Raw genomic sequence first — 18,890 nt, 5'->3', positions numbered from 1 at the left:
AATGTGCTGTCAAAAGTGCAAGCTGTTGCATAATGAGCTTCTTCAGACTTTCCTGAAGTGCATGTCATTGTGTAAGGAACTTCTTCTGGCTTGTTATTGTTGTCAGTGCTGTTCTGAGGCTCGATTCTTAGCTTTGATTCATTGCTGCCCACTCTAGTTTTCACAGGCTGCTCCAAGTTTGTTGAGAGTTCTCTAGCAGTTCAAAGAAGCCAGTACTCCTCAGGAAACTTTGGTGGGTTTGAGACCCAAAACTATATTCCTCTCTTGCTGTTTTGTTCAGTGTTGAAGGGCATCTTATAGGCTCCTGTTCAAGAGCCAGATTGCCAAATAGTGTGGTGCATGCAACACTGAGGTATGGGCCTTTCTAGAAAAATTAGTATAAAGCAGCTTCTTTTAAACCTGCTGCAAGAAATACTTCATCTGTGTTTGACATTGCAATACTTACAGGTACAAAGATGGGAAAAAAAAATTCCCTGTGTGTATTAACAGTAGCAAGATTACAAGGCTTGGAACCACAAGAATAAAATTATCACTAGTCCTGGCTGGAAGTCTGCTCGTGCACTGTTTTGAATAGATGTGTCACTCTAGCTTGAACATCATCAGTACAACTTCCATTCAATGATGACATGTCTGAAAAGCTGAGAGTGTCAATGTCTCGCAAAATCTGCTTAGATTAGACAAATCAGAGGCACAATAGTGGTGGGGCAGGGCTAGGCTGGAGGCCACCATGAGATACCGAGCAGTTAATCAATCTGTTCTTGCAATCACCTTGCAGAACTCAGTGTTTAGCCCTTATTACACTCTAAGTTAAGCAGGGTCTGAAGCCTTGTTAAATTGTTATCCTTTTTACATCCTGGTTAAAAAGTAAAAGGAGGAGAATCGTTCAATTGCACAAATAGTGCAGAATAAAGAGGTACACTTGAGCTTATAAGGAAAAGACTGATGCAACATCCAAACATGCACTTCTCTTGCGCGAGAGAAGTCTTTGATATCTATCTTGCAGTATTACTTCTTAAAAGACAATATCAGATCAACCACCTGCAATCAATCATACTAACAGTGCATTGACAAGGAGCCCACAATTGGTTTGTTTTCACTTGCTGCAGCAAGATAGATACTTTTATTCCAGTAGTATATGGGTTTCTCTGAAGGATAATAGTCTCTATAATTTTGTATGTTCTGGCAAAAGTATTGTAAAATTTGGAGTTCAGAGTAATTGCTTGAGCATACCTGTTCCAAATCTGAGACTGGAAATACAAAAAGCTTCATGTCTGCTGCCGCTGAGAGGAACTTCTTTATCTTGTCTGAAGGAGACAAATTATCCTCGCTTTCAAGTGTCTGCTCGCAAGAAATTATGTGTCATGAAGGTAATGTTAACATTAAGGCAGCATTCTTTCACATTCAAATGGCAATCGTACCATCTGCACGACTTCTGGATTTACTTTGTGAAGGAGGTGCCACAGCACATTTCCATCTCTAAGGCACTGACAAAACTCCTCTTGAGACGGTTCCATGGGAATGCTGAATGGTTCAACCATTGTTTGCAACCATGATGTCACGTAGTTCCTCTTTGAGGCTAGAAGGAGGCACACACACAAAAACATTCAGTTGAAAGCACACACGAGACCCGCAGCAGGAAGCGCTGCTTTTGTTGGTCCCAGTTAATAAAGCATCGCCAATGAGATACACGCACAGATTTTGAAAACCATGAAACAATGTGATTTATTGATACTGTTTTGAGAGCTTCAAGATAATCATCTCTTCCCGGTTCATCTTCTAAGTACAGACCTGCATCCCCGGTATCATTAGCATTCCCATTGCTTTTGTTCAGCTTCATCTGATGGCTCTCGTGAAAAGAGGAGCCAGTTTTCACGGTGCAAGTCTGCCCTACGTGACTCTGCTGGTCTCCAAGCTGGTCGCTGGGTTGGCGTGCGGCAGGAGTTGCGCGCCGCGGAGGTGCAAAGTCGGGGTCCCTTGCAGAATAGCCACTGTAGAAAGCAGGAAGTAGAGGGGCCTGGGACGTATTGTCCGCTGAATCCATGGCAATGGGAGGCCGAGGGAGCGTCTGAGGAACGGAGCGAGAAAGGGGAAACACCGAAGAGAGCTAGCAAGAGTTGCAATCGAGGGGCCAAGAGCGAAACCTCGCCTTTTCCACTGTCGAGCTCGCCATGTGCCGGCCCCCGTTCTCAGCTCTTCCGGTCCGCTGGGACCTGCAAGAATGGAGGCCCATGCCTGCAGCGAAGAGGGAGATGGCAGCACGGATCGTCGCCATGTGTAGAGAAGACTTCCCTTTAGCCCTTTTAGATGGACAGGAAAAAGACGGCCATGGACCCCGTGAGAGCAAGAAGCAGCTCGCTTATGTTCGTGATGCGATCGATCGATGTTGAGGCGGAGAGACAACTGCATTTGTCTGCCCCCGCTAAATTTGGCTGCTGCCTGCCAAATTTGGCCCTGCCACTTTTTTAGCCGGCCAGACTATTAAGTGATTAATTAATAATAAATTAAGGAATTAAGGACAAGGCATTTTAATTTTCCTAATAAGCCTCGATACTCGTCAAATGTTCCTAATTTCCAGAGGAAAGGAACCCTTTGGCGAACAAACGACGCTCGTGGATAACTTTTTTCTCACTCAATCCAAGGAAAGGCAAGCTTTTTCTATAATAATAAGATAATAAGAATTGTCAACTGTATAACTTTCTAATGTGGTCCGTTCATGTTAAAAGTAAGTACACATTACACAAGCTTTTTAAGAAGCTTAGAGCTAGGGCACGCTTCTTGTGCATGCTACTCCATGAAGTTGATGCCTTCAAGCCACACTAAGGTTCATGGTTTACAGTAGAGCCCAAACTCGTGAGGAGAGAGAAGCAAACAAAAGGAAAGAGGCACCGACATGAGTATTGCCGATGTCCAATGGAGGTACGCCATGTTTGTCTACTCCAATGAGTCAACGAAGTAACTCCATCGACTTGGCACAACCCCAAGAATTGCATTGGAGGTGGGCCTTCCCAATCCACGAAGTCCATGGCATCATGGACCCACATAGCAAACTCATGAGAGTGAGTAGACTTGATTGGGTTGATGAACTTGTGTGTGGCATGGCACTCATAAGCCACCTTACAAGTATTATCAACTTTCGTTAGTCTCCTCAAATAGCCACCTTCTTTGATAAAACCTTTAGAGCTAGATATGTCATTATTATAAGTGATTCCCACTCCTATTAAAAAGAATTCATTTCATAACAACTAAATCTTCATGATTGCAAGAGCCCTTATCAAATCTCAGTTCTTCCTAGACTCGTCGTTTTGCTTACCGTTACCATCTAATCTCATTTGTTTCCAGCTTATCACAGAGCATAGACTTATGTCTCTCATTGCATGACTTTCTCCCGCAACTGCTTTGTCTCTATGCACCTCTAAAGTATATATCTTCTTTTTGGCCAAAAACACACATGGGGGACATACGCCTAAACCCACTCAACATGTCCTTAGTACATAGCATTTTAGAAACTACTCTTCTAGGTGTATTTCGACCCCTTTTTCAATACTTTAAGAGTAGCTCTAGGCTCTTGCTTCTTCTACTAATCCCTTCAATATTCATTGAATTGAGTACTACTCAAAGGCACCACTTTAGTTCATTTGGCCTAGTTGTTTGCCTTATTGTTACACTTAAGAGCACACCTTATTGGATTTAGAGTTGCAGGAATGTACATACACAGTTAGAACAAGAGGAAGCTTGAGAGTGCACAACTCAAAGTGTATTACGAGACATGGAAAAATAAGATTTACAAGACTAAGTATGTCCTAAAGTGAATAGGCATATATACTAGGCCAGGGGGGGAAATTTTCTAAAGAGGGAAAAAAGTGCCCCAACAGTTCTAAGTGTGTTTACACTCATCACTATCGAAATATGGTACCAAATCCCCCTCGGGAGTGATGTGGTGAATAAGAGCTAGCACTCATGTATAAGAGAGTGCCAAGCCTAGTCAATTGGATCAATCCACAAAGGGGAGTAAGCCCAAAGCTTTGTGGAAAGCTTTGAACTTTTTAGGAGGTAAAGCCTTTGTGAAAAGATCTGCAATGTTGTCCTATGCTGGCACATGGGCCAAGTTGATCTCTCCTACATAGAGTCTCTCCTTAACACAATGATAGTGCACCTCAATGTGCTTAGTACAAGCATGGAACACTAGATTCTATGCAACTGCCAATGATCTTTGACTATCAATGAAGATGGTGGTAGCGACTATCCAACACCCAAATCAACCAAGAGGTGTCTAACCCAAACACACTCAACCATAGTTGTGAAAGTGGCCATATACTCAACTTCACAACTAAAAGCAGCCATAGTGGGCCACTTTTTACTCAACCATGATATGCAAGAGCTGCCAAGCATGAAGCAATAACCACTTGTGGATACATAAGTATCATAACAACCAGCCCAATCTAAAATTAAAAAAGCATGTAAAACTCGAGGTAATGATTCCCCTTTAGGATAAAACAACCCAAGGTGCTGAGTATAACTCAAGTATCAAAAGGTCTACTTCACTATCTGCCAAGCTTAATGCCTGGGCTATGCATGAACTTGCTCATCTATGATACTACAAACTAAATATCAAGCCTCGTAATGCATACATAAATCAAGCATCCAATAGCTATTGATAGCGAAAGGCATTAAAACTAACTTTAGCATCATGAAGGCTCAACTTTGACCCTGTCTCCATAGGAGTAGCAATAGCCTTGTAATCTTCATGACCAAATCTCAGCAGTAATGTCTCAACATACTTTGTTTGACATACCTCCATCACACTAATTAAACTAAATGCCCAAATAATGATGCAAGAGACCCAATTTTGACATGTCAAAAGTTGAATTCAACATGGCCTTAAAATTAGCAATATGTGTCTCTTTAAGACCAATGAGCAACATGTCATTAACATAAACCACAATGATTAGAGGCACATCACCCTCATGTCTAACATACAAGGTGTTATTGGTTAGACTATTCTAAAAACCACATGTAGTCAACTATGCATGTATCTTCTCATTACCAAGCCCAAGGTGCTTGCTTCAAACCATACAATGTCTTTTTCAATTTGCACGCTTTGTTTTCTTGTCCCTTCCGCATAAAGCCACGAGGTTGAAAAACATACACGTCCTTATCTAAATCACCATTCAAAAATGTAATTTTGATGTCCACTTGATGCACATTCCAACCATTGAGCTACTAATGCATAGATGCTACGAATAGTTGTTATGCAACAAGTGGAAGCAAAGGTCTTATCAAAATCATGCCCTTTTGTTGAACATAACCCTTTGCCACAACTCTAGCTTTGTAGTGATCAATACTACCATCCAATTTGTGCTTTAACTTGTAAATCCACTTGGTGCCAATGGCCTTCTTGTTGCGGGGGGAATCACATATGAACCACAACATACCATCCTTGATGATAGCATCATATTTAAATTGAATAGCATCCATCTAATTTTTTGAACTTTGTGCCTCTTCGAAAAACACAAGCTCGTCCTCGTCACATAGACTAGAAATAGCCAATGCATAACAATTTGATATACAAGAGGCACTACTACATAATAAACAAGTATGACTAGCCAATGGTGTATCCAACTTACTATCACATAATGTTTGCACCATCTACTTTAGCATACTCCTAGATTGCTCAATCTCTACTCTCTCATCAAGAAGTGCATCATTCACATCGGTATAAGAAATAGATCGATGTATGTTATTATGAGCAACCTACATAGGTTGATATATACTGTTATAACAAACCTACATAGACAGATCTGTGTCATTATGAGAAACCTACATAGGCTGAAAACCCGCCTCATTTGGTACTGCATGTGACTGCACACTACTAAAAATAGGCAACAAGGCATCATAGATATCCTATGAGCATACATCTATCCCTTTTATATATGAAAGTAAAGGTTGAACAATATCCTCCACAAAGACAATATCACAACTAACCAAGATATGCTTACTTCTTGGATGATATGACTTATAACCTTTGCTTTCATTATTGTACCCAACAAAAATACATTTTTTAGCCTTGTCATCCAACTTTTTGTGTTGTTGCATTAGAACCAAAGCATAAGACAAGTAACCAAAAACATGTAAGTGAGCCGTATATGGCTTTTTTCTATGCCAAGCCTTCTGGTAATAGATTTCAAAGCCTAAGTGGGACACCTATTAAGTGCATAGGTTGCACATAAAACAGCCTCGAGCCAAAAACTATATGATAAAGCTTGACCCTTAATCATATATCATGCCATCTCCATGAGTGATCAATCTTTTCTCTTAGCTACACCATTTTATTGTGTGGTGTATATTACATTGTACATTGGTGTTTAGAAGAAACTTCTGGATGTTGTCAAGCATTTTCACATAGACTGAAAATCCCCTAGAAAAACTTTAGGTAGGTAAGTTTTTTTGTAGTCTAGATGTTGTGTGGTTGTTTGATTTGTTGTTTTGTAGTTGATTTAATTTTTTTTGTGTTTGATTAGTTTAAGAGTTGTTTTTGTCATATTGTTTGGATTTTTGAGTGTGGAAACTTGATAGCCTTGGTCAAGATTGGTGTTTCTTTTATAGATTGGAGTTGAAGTTTGTTGATAGACATAGAGCATTGTAAAACATGTATAATTTCTTGCCTATAATTTTGCACATAATAAGGATTATGGGTTCAGGGGCACTTCACGTTGTAGTTATCCAATGCACTGCACTTAGAGGTCATCTCTTGATTTTTTATCAATTATTTCCATGCCAAGGGTTGGGTTGATGCATGATTTGCACCATCATTAAGCACTAACAGGGCACGATGCCGACTATAGCTATATGCAATAAATTTTAGATGCACGCGCACTTGAGAGAGCACCTTCATTGTGCACGTACTATTCTTTGCACGCATGAGAGTTGGGATATTCATCGCTGAGTTAGGAATTTTTGGTTGAGAGGGAAAGGTGGTTGGGTGAGTTGAGGGTTGTGAAGGATGTCATCAATTGTGAGATGGGTTATTGTTCTTGGTCAACATCATGAGGACCATTATTTTCTTAAGAGATTGTGAGATTTTGGGTGGGTGCAGCGGAGCACAACATTTTTTAGTTGAGTGATGAGAGGTGAGATAAAGGATCACATTTTAATCAAGGAATTGTGTTTGCATGTTGCATGACACACAGGCACATGTAGATAGGCTAGGTACTATTTTTCTAGTGTATTCATTTTTTTTGGTGGAGCATCTCTTGTTTGATTGCATAGCATAGATCCGATGTTGCATCTCTTCTTAAATCATGAATGATTGAGCACGGCGTACATTTTCAAAGCATGTTCTCTAGGACACAATGCATGAACAAAGGCAATTACATTTCAAGGAACAAAATGGTTTTCGAAGACTCAAAGGGTATATATACCATATTGGAGTTTATTGAAAAAGGCATGTGGAGAATTATGAAGGAGTTAGAATCCACAAGAGATGGCTTTGATCCAATGACAAAATTTTCATAAATGGCCTAGTGGTTTATGAAGTATTTGTTTGGTCTAACCTCAATTGAGGATAGTTCAGTTGATTCGTCTCTTCAAAGTTTTGCATAATAGTGTGACACTTAAACATGCACTTATCTTAGTTGAAAGTTTTCGACAAGGAATTTGGCAATTATGCAACTATTGTGCTTTAGATTAAATAAGTATCTGATTAGCAATGAGCTAACCTAAGTATCATAATTCATGGTAAGAAGTCATCAACTTGGAGGTAACAATATGAGCTAGTGTATTTCATTGTATACTCCAAGCAAGTGTGGGATGTGTGTAATGCAGTGTGAAGGAAAAAGAAAGGTTAGGTACCTACTCAACAACAAAAAGAAGCAATAGCATTGGCCAATGATGAGACTACTTGAGTATTATGGGAAAAAACATTGAAATCGTGTCCGCCTATGAAGAAAAAGCTTTATGATTGTTGCTAGAAGTTGACAATATGCTTGACATGGGTTTTGAGCTTCAAATTCACAAAATTGTGAAAGAAATGCCTCCTCAACCAACCTACTTTGATGTCTACTACTATTTAGTCCAAAGAAATCAGAAAATTTACCACAAGCTTGCAAAACTCGATACTAAAAATAGGGATGATGCAATTTCTAGCATTGCGGGTTTCCTTGGTGTGGCTACTTGTCTTTGTATAGAATTAAACCTAGTCTCTCTTTCAAGACAAGAATCAAGTTGGATGCTTGTTTTTATATATGAGAAGATCCATTGACTTGCCCAAAAGGTACATGTCCTCTGACTTATTAACTTTTGTTGTGCCTCGTGAGATTTTTCTTCACACTTGCTTTAATGCTTAATCCATCTCTTATAGTAAAGGTCTAAAAGAAAAATGTTAGTAGGCTTCCTACAATGTGTTCATAAACAACATTTCAAATGGAGTTTGTGTCATGGCATCATGCACAATGTTATTGAGGGCATGCTCAACCAAAGGAAAATAATAATTTGATCATTGATAACCATACTCTAAATTACTTCATCTATTTTAGGGTGAAAAATTAACAAACGTAGAAGTTAATCCTTAGCCCAAGGAGTAAAGCCTTGTAGAGATAAGCTCTAAGAGAGCTCAATAATGGAACTTGGATGGACACATATTCTTTCACATGTTTCCTCTCTCTCTCTCTCTCTCTCTCTCTCTCTCTCTCTCTCTCTCTCTCTCTCTCTCTCTCTCTCTCTCTCTCTCTCTCTCTCTCACACACACACACACACACACACACACACACACACACACACACACACACACACCCACCCACCCCTAGCAAGTTTGTACTCTTACTTTGAACTAATTAGTTCTTTCCTCTCAACCCATGAAAAGAAAGAAGCTAAGCAGTTCAAGAATGGGTGTAGTGAGAATCACCATAATCCTTTGCACTCATTGAAACTAGTCCAATCCATTACATAGTTTCTCAATTCAAGGATGGCTCCTCTCAATCCTCTACCACCACCTCCTTTGATTTGTTTACTACCATCACTCCACCACCAATAGGATAATAGAGAAAGAAGAAGAAGAGGTTGGAGAATGGAGCTTCTTCAAATTGGTGACTTGCTCAATCTCTCTTATTCCCTCCCTCACTCTTGTGGTGTCACCTCCTCTCTATTTGGATAGCAAGATGGGGGAAAAATATGAGGAACTAAGTAGCTTCTCTTTCTTGAGTCCCTCGCTACCTCTCACTCTCCTTTCCTCACTCTTAAAGCTATGTTTCAGAAAGCAAGAAGATAGAGAAGAAGAGGCTCTCAATAGTTCACACAGTTTATTCACTTTACACATAATACATCAAGGTTAGGGTGAAAGAAGTTAGGTTGGTTACACTCTACCATTTTCCACTTTACTTTTGACCACCAATCCTTCCCCTTCTTTGCATGCACTTCAAACTTTGTGAACATGATTTAGGCAAAACTAAATAGAGATTACATGCAACTCTCACATCCACTGTGGGTCTTTTAATGTAATTTTGGAAAATATTACACCTTGCAAAGGAGTAAACTTGGCTCTCACATTGTTTCTAAAAATATATACAGGTCCCATATTTGTAAGTAATGAATGGGAAGATTACATATTCATGGTGCCTAAAGTAACATACTTTCTCACTTTTGGACTCTTATATTGCTATATTAGTAGCTACTATTTTTTACAATTTCTAAATTAGGCTAACATTTGTCCCCCCCATAGACAAGTGCTAGTTTCTTGGCACTCTTCATTGGAAGTAGCATATTTGAGCTTGTATCAAAGACATGCATGTAAAATATTACATGACGCAGCGAACAGAATCTGAGAAAGAGATAGAGAGTACACAACAGATAAGAGGAGATTCAGTAAATTCTTTAACTTCAAACAACTAATACAAAGATGGCTTTGGCCACCCGTGCGCTTCCACTGTGTGAAGCTTAGATGGCGATCTAGATAGAAGATAGGTGAAGAGCTTAAGGCTAGCTGGAACAACAACTCTGACTGGGTGAAAGATGAGTGAGTGATGGCTGCGAAGGGGTTTAGCTTTTATAGCCTGCGAAGGTTGTTAGATTGGCTTGCTGACCGACCTACCATATGAGCCTCCACTAGTCGGTGAGGGAATATTCCATATTCCCTTTACCATCGGGCCGAGGGCATTGCCCCTGGACCCCCGCCAGGGGAGCCGCGGAACCCCACAATAGGGGCCCCTTTTAACTCCCTTACCACGCAACTCAATGCAATGTACCTCGAGTTGCTACCAACTTAACCTCTCCGTCTAGCCCAAAGATTAGACCCACAATGGTCACCTTTTTGCCATCCGGTCACATAGACCTCATCTGATATACAAGTCAGGACTCAACCAATGTTCGGGCTCACATTTGGCTTCTCCTCATAATGGGGGCCTTACAACTTTGAGCGCCATGGATCATTGGCAGCACCTAATGAGGGTGGGGCATTGATCATATCTAACAATGGAATGCTAGGACTTGAGTGACAAGGTTGTGGGGCAAGCAAATGCTATTTCTTATTGTAAAAGTTGATGTTTTCATAGATGAGAAGTGTGATTGGCCTTGCTCCTAAATGGGACTTGAATGACCAACTCATTATTAAGGCCATTCAAGATTTTAGGTATTGTAGTTGGTGGTATTCTTGATTGGTAGCCCTTCTTTATTGAGTGAAACTTTAAGGATTGGGGAGGATGGATTGCAAGGTGTAGAAGGTGAAAAGCTCATTGTATATTAGAGGTGATGTCTATGGGTCCTTCACAAACTTCCATACCTATAACAAAAAACCTCATTTGTGCTCACTCCCTAGGGAGAGTGATACCCTTCAGTTCTCATGCACAAGATATAACATGTTCGAGTGGGAGATGGATAAGTCTATAGTATCATCCCACACTAGAGGACTTGGTACATATATAGGTTATGGATGTGATTAAACATGCTTACATAGGCTAATACTTAATTAGAAGACAACTTCATTGGCGTTCTTCTTGTTGATAGGAATCAATGTAGCAAGGGAATTTCATTGATCAAGGAATAGGAAATTATTCTCATTGTTGAGGGATGAATTCCATGAAGAAAATAATAGGGAGACATGGGAAGCTAGATAGACAAACTTTGACTCTAGTATGAGTTTCATGAAGGACATGATCTCCATTAGATTGACTGCCAAACTTAAATAACAATTGTTATGAGTGATATAGTTCTTCTTGAAGTGTCTTCTTTGCCTTGCTTTTAACGATATTGATCTTCTGGCATTGGAGTGAATAGGGTATCGAGGAAAAAAGTGCAAGTAACTCAAGGTGATATGTCTAACCATAGGTGAGTCAAGACTCCCTAGGTATATCCCATCCTTCACATGCTTTGAGTGTGGATTGAGGAAGTTAGAAAGAGGGGCTAGGGGGTTAGAGACAAAGCTGGTCAATCAAGGCCATAAGGTATCTCTAACCCAAGAATCTGTAGGAATTGTGCAATGCTTACGAGTGCTTAGTTAGTAATTTATTTCTTTTCTTCTTTCTATCTCTTTCTTTGTAGTGTCATACAATAATTGGGATCTTAATTGTGCATACATAAGGATTGGAATACAAAAAGTCTAATTGGAAACAACAACCAAACTTCAAAGAGCTTTCATTTTTTATGTTCACTTTGGCTAATCTCTTTTTAATCGTCATTCTAGTGTTTCTTTGTCCTACCTAGGATCCATACCTTGTAGATAGTCGAAAAAGGCTAATACATATGATTTATTTGCTTTTGCTCTGGGCATGACATAAATTAGAATTGTAATCAGATCTTTGTTTGTGTAGTGCTCAACTCCAAAATGAGTGAAGAGGATAGAGGGTATGATTGCCTTGTTATTTGATGCCTTAGGGCAATTTGTAAATAGATGAGTAGTGCCACATTGAGGGAATGTATGTTCCACCCTGTTGTCCCAATTTGAGTCCTACTTTTGTGGGGCATTGCATTGTCAATAGTCCATAAGCATTGCATTGCCCATCATCATCATCAGCAACATCAAGGTTTATGTAGGTTTCAAGCTCTACTAGTTCTTCAATATAGTTTGCTAGTATAGTACTATATGGATGGTCCAAGATTAAGACTAGTTGTTTGGGATTCCTAATGGGTTAACATTGGCTCTAGGAGAAAGGGTCTATATTCTAGATGGGCTATTAGGGCAAGAAGGCTTACTCTTGTAAGATTGCACACATGAGATGTGGGACTTAGATGAAACTCTTATTGTTTCAAGAGCTTCAATGCTCTTGGACCCAACCACCTCTCACATGGTTTGCTTATATTCCATTCTTGAAACCATCTACTCTCTTCTTACTGTCCCAAGCAAGCAAGAAAGTGAACAACTAAGAGTTCATAGCAGAATCACTCTCTCTTCCTCATGTGTTGTAGTCCAAATGCCTTTGAAGGCTTGATGGTAGCCTCATGATCCAAGCATAGCCTCATCTATCTAGTTTGCATGTTAACCCTCATATGAACAAGGTGGAAAATCCAAAAAATCTAAAGCAGAAGACGAAGGCGCTCCAAGAAAAATATGGAAACACAAGAAGCGCAAAAGAGTCCTAAATCAAGGAGAAAGGTGTACAAGAAAAAACACACGTCAATACTTTTGTAAAAGAGTGCAAGGTACATCGTGATTTATTTTAAGAGCGTCGGCGGGCTCTCACCCGTGCAAATTGTAAAGGTAGATGGGCGGTAGGAAGGAAGCTAGGAAGATAGGAGAACAATGGAAAAAAATGCCCTAGGCCATGGCCGGCCATGTAAAAATGGGATGACTACCCAATGAAAAGAGGGTTTTGTATATAAAGTTTAAAAAGTGAATGAGAGCTCATTCTTTGGTGTGTGGCAAAGTGAACTCTTCTTCTTCTATTCTTATCTTCTCTTGCTTGCTTGTGAGTGCTTGAGGGAGGGAGTGCGAGTGTGTGTGGGTGAGGGATCTTGGAGGTGAATCCCTCCACCATCTCCTCTCTTCTTCTTATTCTCTTCTCTTCTCTCATCTCACGCGTGGCTATGGAGGATGGAGCTTGAAGGAAGAGACTTGAGGATGCTTGAGCATACATCACGAATCGTGGGGCTATCAGAGTGCTTGAGAGAGGAAGCAATTCAATCGAGCATAAAGGTAAGCTCACTACACTCGTAGAGAGGGATAGCGCGTTGACTATGTGAGAGATAGCCATTAGTTCTCTCTTGAAATGCTTGACCAATAAGCAGTTCGTGGGTCTTGGTGGTTGAGCTTGAGCTCGCGCCTCTACTTTTTGGTTTCGTTGCCAGGACCAATGAATTCAAGCTTAAGTGCTTGTGCGCTTCAAATTGAGCATCGAAGTAAGGGTTTTATCCCCGAACCGGAGCTTGAGATAGATAGGAGGGAAAAAATGGAGAAAAAAGAGTCCTCAGATATATTGGAGTCACAAGGGGAGTGATCGAGAAGGTTAAGGTGGTACACAACAAGGATTTAAGGTCTTGGGTGACCACGAAAAGTCTCATTTGCAGTCCCAACTTTGAGAGAGAGAGAGAGAGAGAGAGAGAGAGAGAGAGAGAGAGAGAGAGAGAGAGAGAGAGAGAGAGAGAGAGAGAGAGAGAGAGAGAGAGAGAGAGAGAGAGCTTGGAATTCACGAGTCTACTTCGGATCGTTCAGAGCACGTCGAAGCTTTCAGCAATATTCAGGTATAGGATGCCCTTGGCCTACACCTCTGCTTGATTCTTGGAAGTTTTTGTAGGTGGTGGCGACCTTAGAGTGGAGATTTTTGGCAAAATGTGATCGACACACGTTTTCAGCCAACAAAATCAGACGCTTTTTGCAGTGTCCGATTCCTAGAATCGGACTCAGACAGTTTGATTCCCAGGATCGGACTCGGATAAGCCCATCTAGTCCGATCGGATATACCTGTCCGATTGTGAAAGTCGGGCCAACTCATAATCGGACACACCACCCCATCTGATTAGACACTCCGTCGGATTACAACAATCAGATCCAGTGACCTGTTTGATCGGACATACATTCAAATCAGACCGAGCACCCTTGTCAGATTTTGAGATTCGGACATATCCCAATTGGACCAACTCAAGCCGTCCAATTGGACACACCTTGTCCGATTGTGATAATCGGACATGACCTTATTCGATTCTTAGAATCAAACATTGGTAAATCGGACGTCTGATTTTCAAAATCGGACATAGCCTGAGAGAGAAACTCTAGAATTTTGACAAACCCCGACCAATGAGGCGCTGGAAGAATCCACCGAATGCCTCGCAAGTAGTTACAGACCTAGAAATTGCGGCCAAATAGTTTGGAATCGTGCAATAGCTTATTTTCACAAGCTTGACGTGTTTGACATTGTGGGCTAGTTGTAAGACCCCAACTTGACCTTGAACGACCAAAACAGAATAGCGCAGCGAAAAACTGTATAAGCTGGCAAGGATAGCTAGAAACTGAATACACAACCCTATCAAGCCAACCCATAGACAAGAGCGCTAGAGACACTTTGTTTTCTCACTCACTCTAATTTCCAACACCCGAACACACTTAAAGAGAGCGAAGAGCGTGGTTGCGTGCAATGCACTGAAAAGAATATACATGCACATACACGCACAGAGTGAGGGTAAGTTGAGGACTAGTTGCAATTAACAAGGAACTCACTCAGGTATAAAACCTTGAAGGAACCCACCAATAGGAGAAGATTCCAAGACATAGAAGGGTGATCGAATTCCCAAAAGTAGGACCAGGCGAGGAATGTGATCAAAGAGCTAGACACATAGAGGACCGACATTATTGAGGAAGTGGATCTACATGACCTCATCAACTTGATCGACAACTTGGTTCAACAGGAAGTCCTAGACATGAAAGAGGGCAGCTCAGGCCATAGAAGTAACAAGGAACTTAACCTAGAAGACTTTCCTGAGGCTGTCCAGTAGTTAGTGAACAAATACGATGCTTAAACCCCCAACTAGAACACCGCGGTAGGCCTGTAGAGGACATCATACTAGATCTCGAGGAGAGGAAGCTGGCACGCAGGGCTTTGCAAGGCCTAGCCGCATACAACCAAGACCAACAAACTAGGAGCTTGTGCTAGAGCATGGAAATGCAAGAGATCCGGAGAGTACTAGCCCTAGTAGGCAGAAATTGGTCAGAGAGCGAGAGAGCATGAAAAGGAGACCTTACACTGAGAGAGCTCCTGATGAAGCGACTACTAGATAACATGGTAGTAGAGCAAAACGTTGCAGCATTAGCAACATCGTTGCTAGTGGGGTTAGGAGTCAACCAAGGCTCTAAGAGCCAATCAGAAATTCCTGTGGTGGCGAAGCAACTAGACAAATAGCAAGCAAACAACAACTCGTACAGCTTTGTGGAGCAGTTTGAGCGTATTTGCGCGGCCAACGGCCTCACCGATCCTACTCAACACTCCCAAGCTTTCAGACTATGCTTAGGTAACAAGGGCCAGACTTGGTATATGAGTTTGGATGCTGCAGAGCGTGCCAATTTCAATGGCTTGAAAAGTCTTTTCATTAAGAGATTTTTTGAACTTGGGTACTCTGATAACCTGCTACTACAACTCATGAACATCAAGCAGAGAGAGAGAGGATATTTGAGATTATGTGACCCATGTGAGGAGCCTCTTCAAGAGAATCCCTATGGGCAAGAGACCAACCAAAAGAGTAATATCCACGGTATTCATCAATGGAATACGAAGCAAAGAGGTCTACAAAGCCTTGGCCGACAACTTGAGCTTGCAGCGAGATGCAATGGCAAGGGTATTTGAAGAAGCTATTAGAGTGGATGACCAACTCAAGGAAAGAAGCTCTAGAGGCTCGAATCGAGAAGAGTCTAGTGCTAAGAGTTTCGAGAGGCCTCAACGCAGAGTAAGAGAGCAGGCCCAAGTGCACAGGACAAAGGAAAGGGCACTGATTTGGACAAGAGCTAGCAAAGATTAGGATGGACATAGCCAAACTACAGGAGATGATGAGATGACCAACGCGCCCACACGTCCAATGCATGCATTGTGGCGGAAAACACTTGCTAGCCGAGTGTCAGGACCCTAGGTCACGGCCTTGCGCTAATTGTGGTAGGTTCGGCCATGATGCCATGCATTTTGGACTACCTTAGAGACTCCCATACCCGCAACCTTACGGTCAACCCTACCTCAAAAACAGGCCACCAAACTTCTTTGGAAGGGGAGCCCCATTGGCCCTCCTTGTGCCTAATGACACTAAACCGTCCATCCCTAGAATGGAGATAAATCCTACAGGTATCCCTGGACCACCTGGACCCTATGTGACCCATCCACCAAGTGATACTCCAGTCCATTATGTGGATGAGCCTAGCAGCGATAAGCCTTATGCAAACCCATATGTATCATACGATGAAGAAGGCAACACAGTCCTTATGGACTATTGACCAGTACAGGTGATGGAGTTAAGTAGAGGGAGAAGCAGAGGGCTAGGAGCATAGATCCAAGAGCCAATTGTGTGTTCATCCGAGACACATTTCTTCGCATTGCCCCCTGAGTGGAAGCAAGCAACTAGAGATAAGACTAACCTGAGATGCGCTGAGTATGGAATCACTCATCTCTTTGTCAATTGCCCTGGATGGAGGCCATCCTCTAGTTCGACAAACGAGCCATTGGTTCCATTGGGGTTGTTCGGTGTCGAGACACTCAATGGGGAGGCCACGCCTATCCCATTGCGAACAAGCAGATTTCGAAGAAGCAGTTGCGGAGCTGATTGCCACCGAGGTTCCCTGCGAATAAGCGCATTGACAATGCCTCATCACTTTATATGACAAGCATGCAGCCTATGCCAACGATCAAAAGATAGAAGACTTGAAACAACTTGCAGCCAACAACTCCCATTTCTTGAAAAAATGATACACTCTTTCCCTCCAATGGGAGCTCGAGGGATGTCAAGTCATGACAAATGCCGAGCAATGACGTGCAATTAAAACATCAGAACACGAGCCAACTTATGTTACTTCAACCTCTTATAGGATATTAATGACCATTCGTGACCGACCCATGGAAGAACATATTCAAGGACACCCCTACTTAGATTGCATCCTTATCGAGGAGGAGCTGCACATTGCGAGTCGCATAGACTCCGCTGACTTCTTGCTCAATGTCCTTACTTACATAACCCAGCTCGACATCCGACCTTTCAACATGGACGGATATGCTCACATGGAATATGATCCAAACTTCTATGCTTGGCTCATGCAAAAGTAACACACTATACCCATGCGTAGCGCGTCCTTTACACTCTTATCTTCAATCATAGGAAGGATCCTTCTCAATTCCAAGGGGAAGGGGGTAAGGGTAAGGCAAAGGTAAGGGTAAAGTAAATCAAACCAAACACACAAGGAAAACAATAAAGGAAAGGCACACATTGGTAGGATGGAACAACTCGTGAGTGCGAAAAAGGTTAATAAAATTTGAAATCAACAGACTAATTGGAAGAAAAGTCGATTTGTGCACTCAAGCAATTCAGTTTAACAAATATGTAATTGTTCCCTTTTGTTTGTGATTATTCTAAATAATACTAATGGCGAATATGGTTCCATGACAGGCACCCATCATGGCAAGCCAAGAAAAGGCTGGAAGTTTACCTTTTTAAGAAGAAGAACAGGTCTTTTAGTGGAAACATGAGCCTTCAACCAATTCAAGTTCCGGTAGACGTGGCCATTGAAGAACGGGCTGTGATCATCGAGCAATGCAATCTGCAGAAATACATGGAAGCAGTAGGCCGGGGGGTGGACAACTTCCACTATGTAGAGTTCTTGAGGACATTTCACAGGAACCGTGGCACTGCAACTATGTATGAGGGAGAGGAAACTCGTTGGGTGCAGATTGGATTGACCCCAAAGCTGGTGGAAAAGGGATTAGGCTTGGCAAACTAAGTAGAGAGGAAGACAAAGAGAGATGTATATGCCTTGCTAGGAATGGACAAGGTAAAGGTCCACACCAATGATGCCATTAGCTTGGCGAACATTCCGGATCCCGAAGTCCAACTCCAAGCCAAGATGGTGCACACATTGTTCTCTAGTCAGAGCTACAACACCATCATGAGCCGCATCAATGTCCCCCTGCTAGAGAGCATTGTAGGAAGGTTGCTAGATGAGGTGTGTGAAATACGCGGGATCTGAGCATGGCAAACTGCGAAAGCTATGGAGGATGGAAGATGAAGAGAGAACTCATGATGACATTGACAAAGAAGACAACTGTTATTACACAAGTGAATTAGGTTCCAAGATTGAGACTTGGACTCATAAAGACATTCTTGTGTAGTACTGACAATGACAAGACAATTAACTGAAAGTACAAAGCATCATGACATTGTATTCATTCTATGTTGAAAAGTGATAGTCAAGTACAATGCTTTATAGTTGTTGGATGGGTAGCAATCTTCCCTCTCTGTGCATATGGGATTACTGCAGCCTGCATGTCCTAAGCCCAAACTGCCTCATACAAAGAGGCTACATTAGGTGTGATTGCAAATATCTCAACACCCCTCCTCAATCACAACCAGAAAGTACAAAGTGTGTAGAGGCTTTAGTGAAAGTAACACCTGCAAAGTGTGGGCACACCATAAACATGGCAAAACACCAGAGGCTATCGCAGAAAAGGCTAAGTGTAGTTACCACAAACATGATGGTCATCCAGAGGCCATAGCAGGGGCCTTATAGAGGTTGTAGTACAAGGCTACATGAGGAGTTTTACAATCTTATGATAAAGACATTTGGGCTAGACATTATAAGGCTAAAGAAGTCAGTAAAAAATTGGATCAAGGACCGGCAGGCCCTTGCAGTTTTCAGCATTACTCAATTCATTGTAAGTCTTCTTGTCGGAGTAGTCTAGCTTGCCCTTTTTGATCATGTACTTACTGTTCACTTTGCTTGCCGCTTC

The 18,890-nt window shown here is 41.7% G+C and overlaps 1 protein-coding gene across 1 annotated transcript in view; it reads right to left on the bottom strand.

Moving 5' to 3' along the window:
• The window catches only part of LOC148015349 (kinesin-like protein KIN-14C), a 111,188-nt gene extending 108,819 nt beyond the window's left edge, over positions 1-2,369 (bottom strand). The window contains exons 1-3 of the mRNA XM_087664882.1: positions 1,789-2,369; positions 1,419-1,576; positions 1,231-1,338 (exon numbers count right to left, since the gene is read on the bottom strand). Coding sequence (XP_087521008.1) covers positions 1,231-1,338; positions 1,419-1,576; positions 1,789-2,041 — 519 coding nt within the window. The 5' untranslated portion in view covers positions 2,042-2,369. The remainder of the gene's footprint in view (positions 1-1,230; positions 1,339-1,418; positions 1,577-1,788) is intronic.
• Between the last annotated feature and the right edge of the window lie 16,521 nt (positions 2,370-18,890).

The sequence above is a fragment of the Lygodium microphyllum genome, chromosome 24, assembly GCF_053477565.2.
Source record: "Lygodium microphyllum isolate KBCC chromosome 24, Lygodium_microphyllum_v1.1.10, whole genome shotgun sequence".
Lineage (NCBI taxonomy): Eukaryota > Viridiplantae > Streptophyta > Polypodiopsida > Schizaeales > Lygodiaceae > Lygodium > Lygodium microphyllum.
The sequence above is the reverse complement of the archived record's forward strand: the minus strand, read 5'-3'. Positions and strand labels throughout refer to the sequence as shown.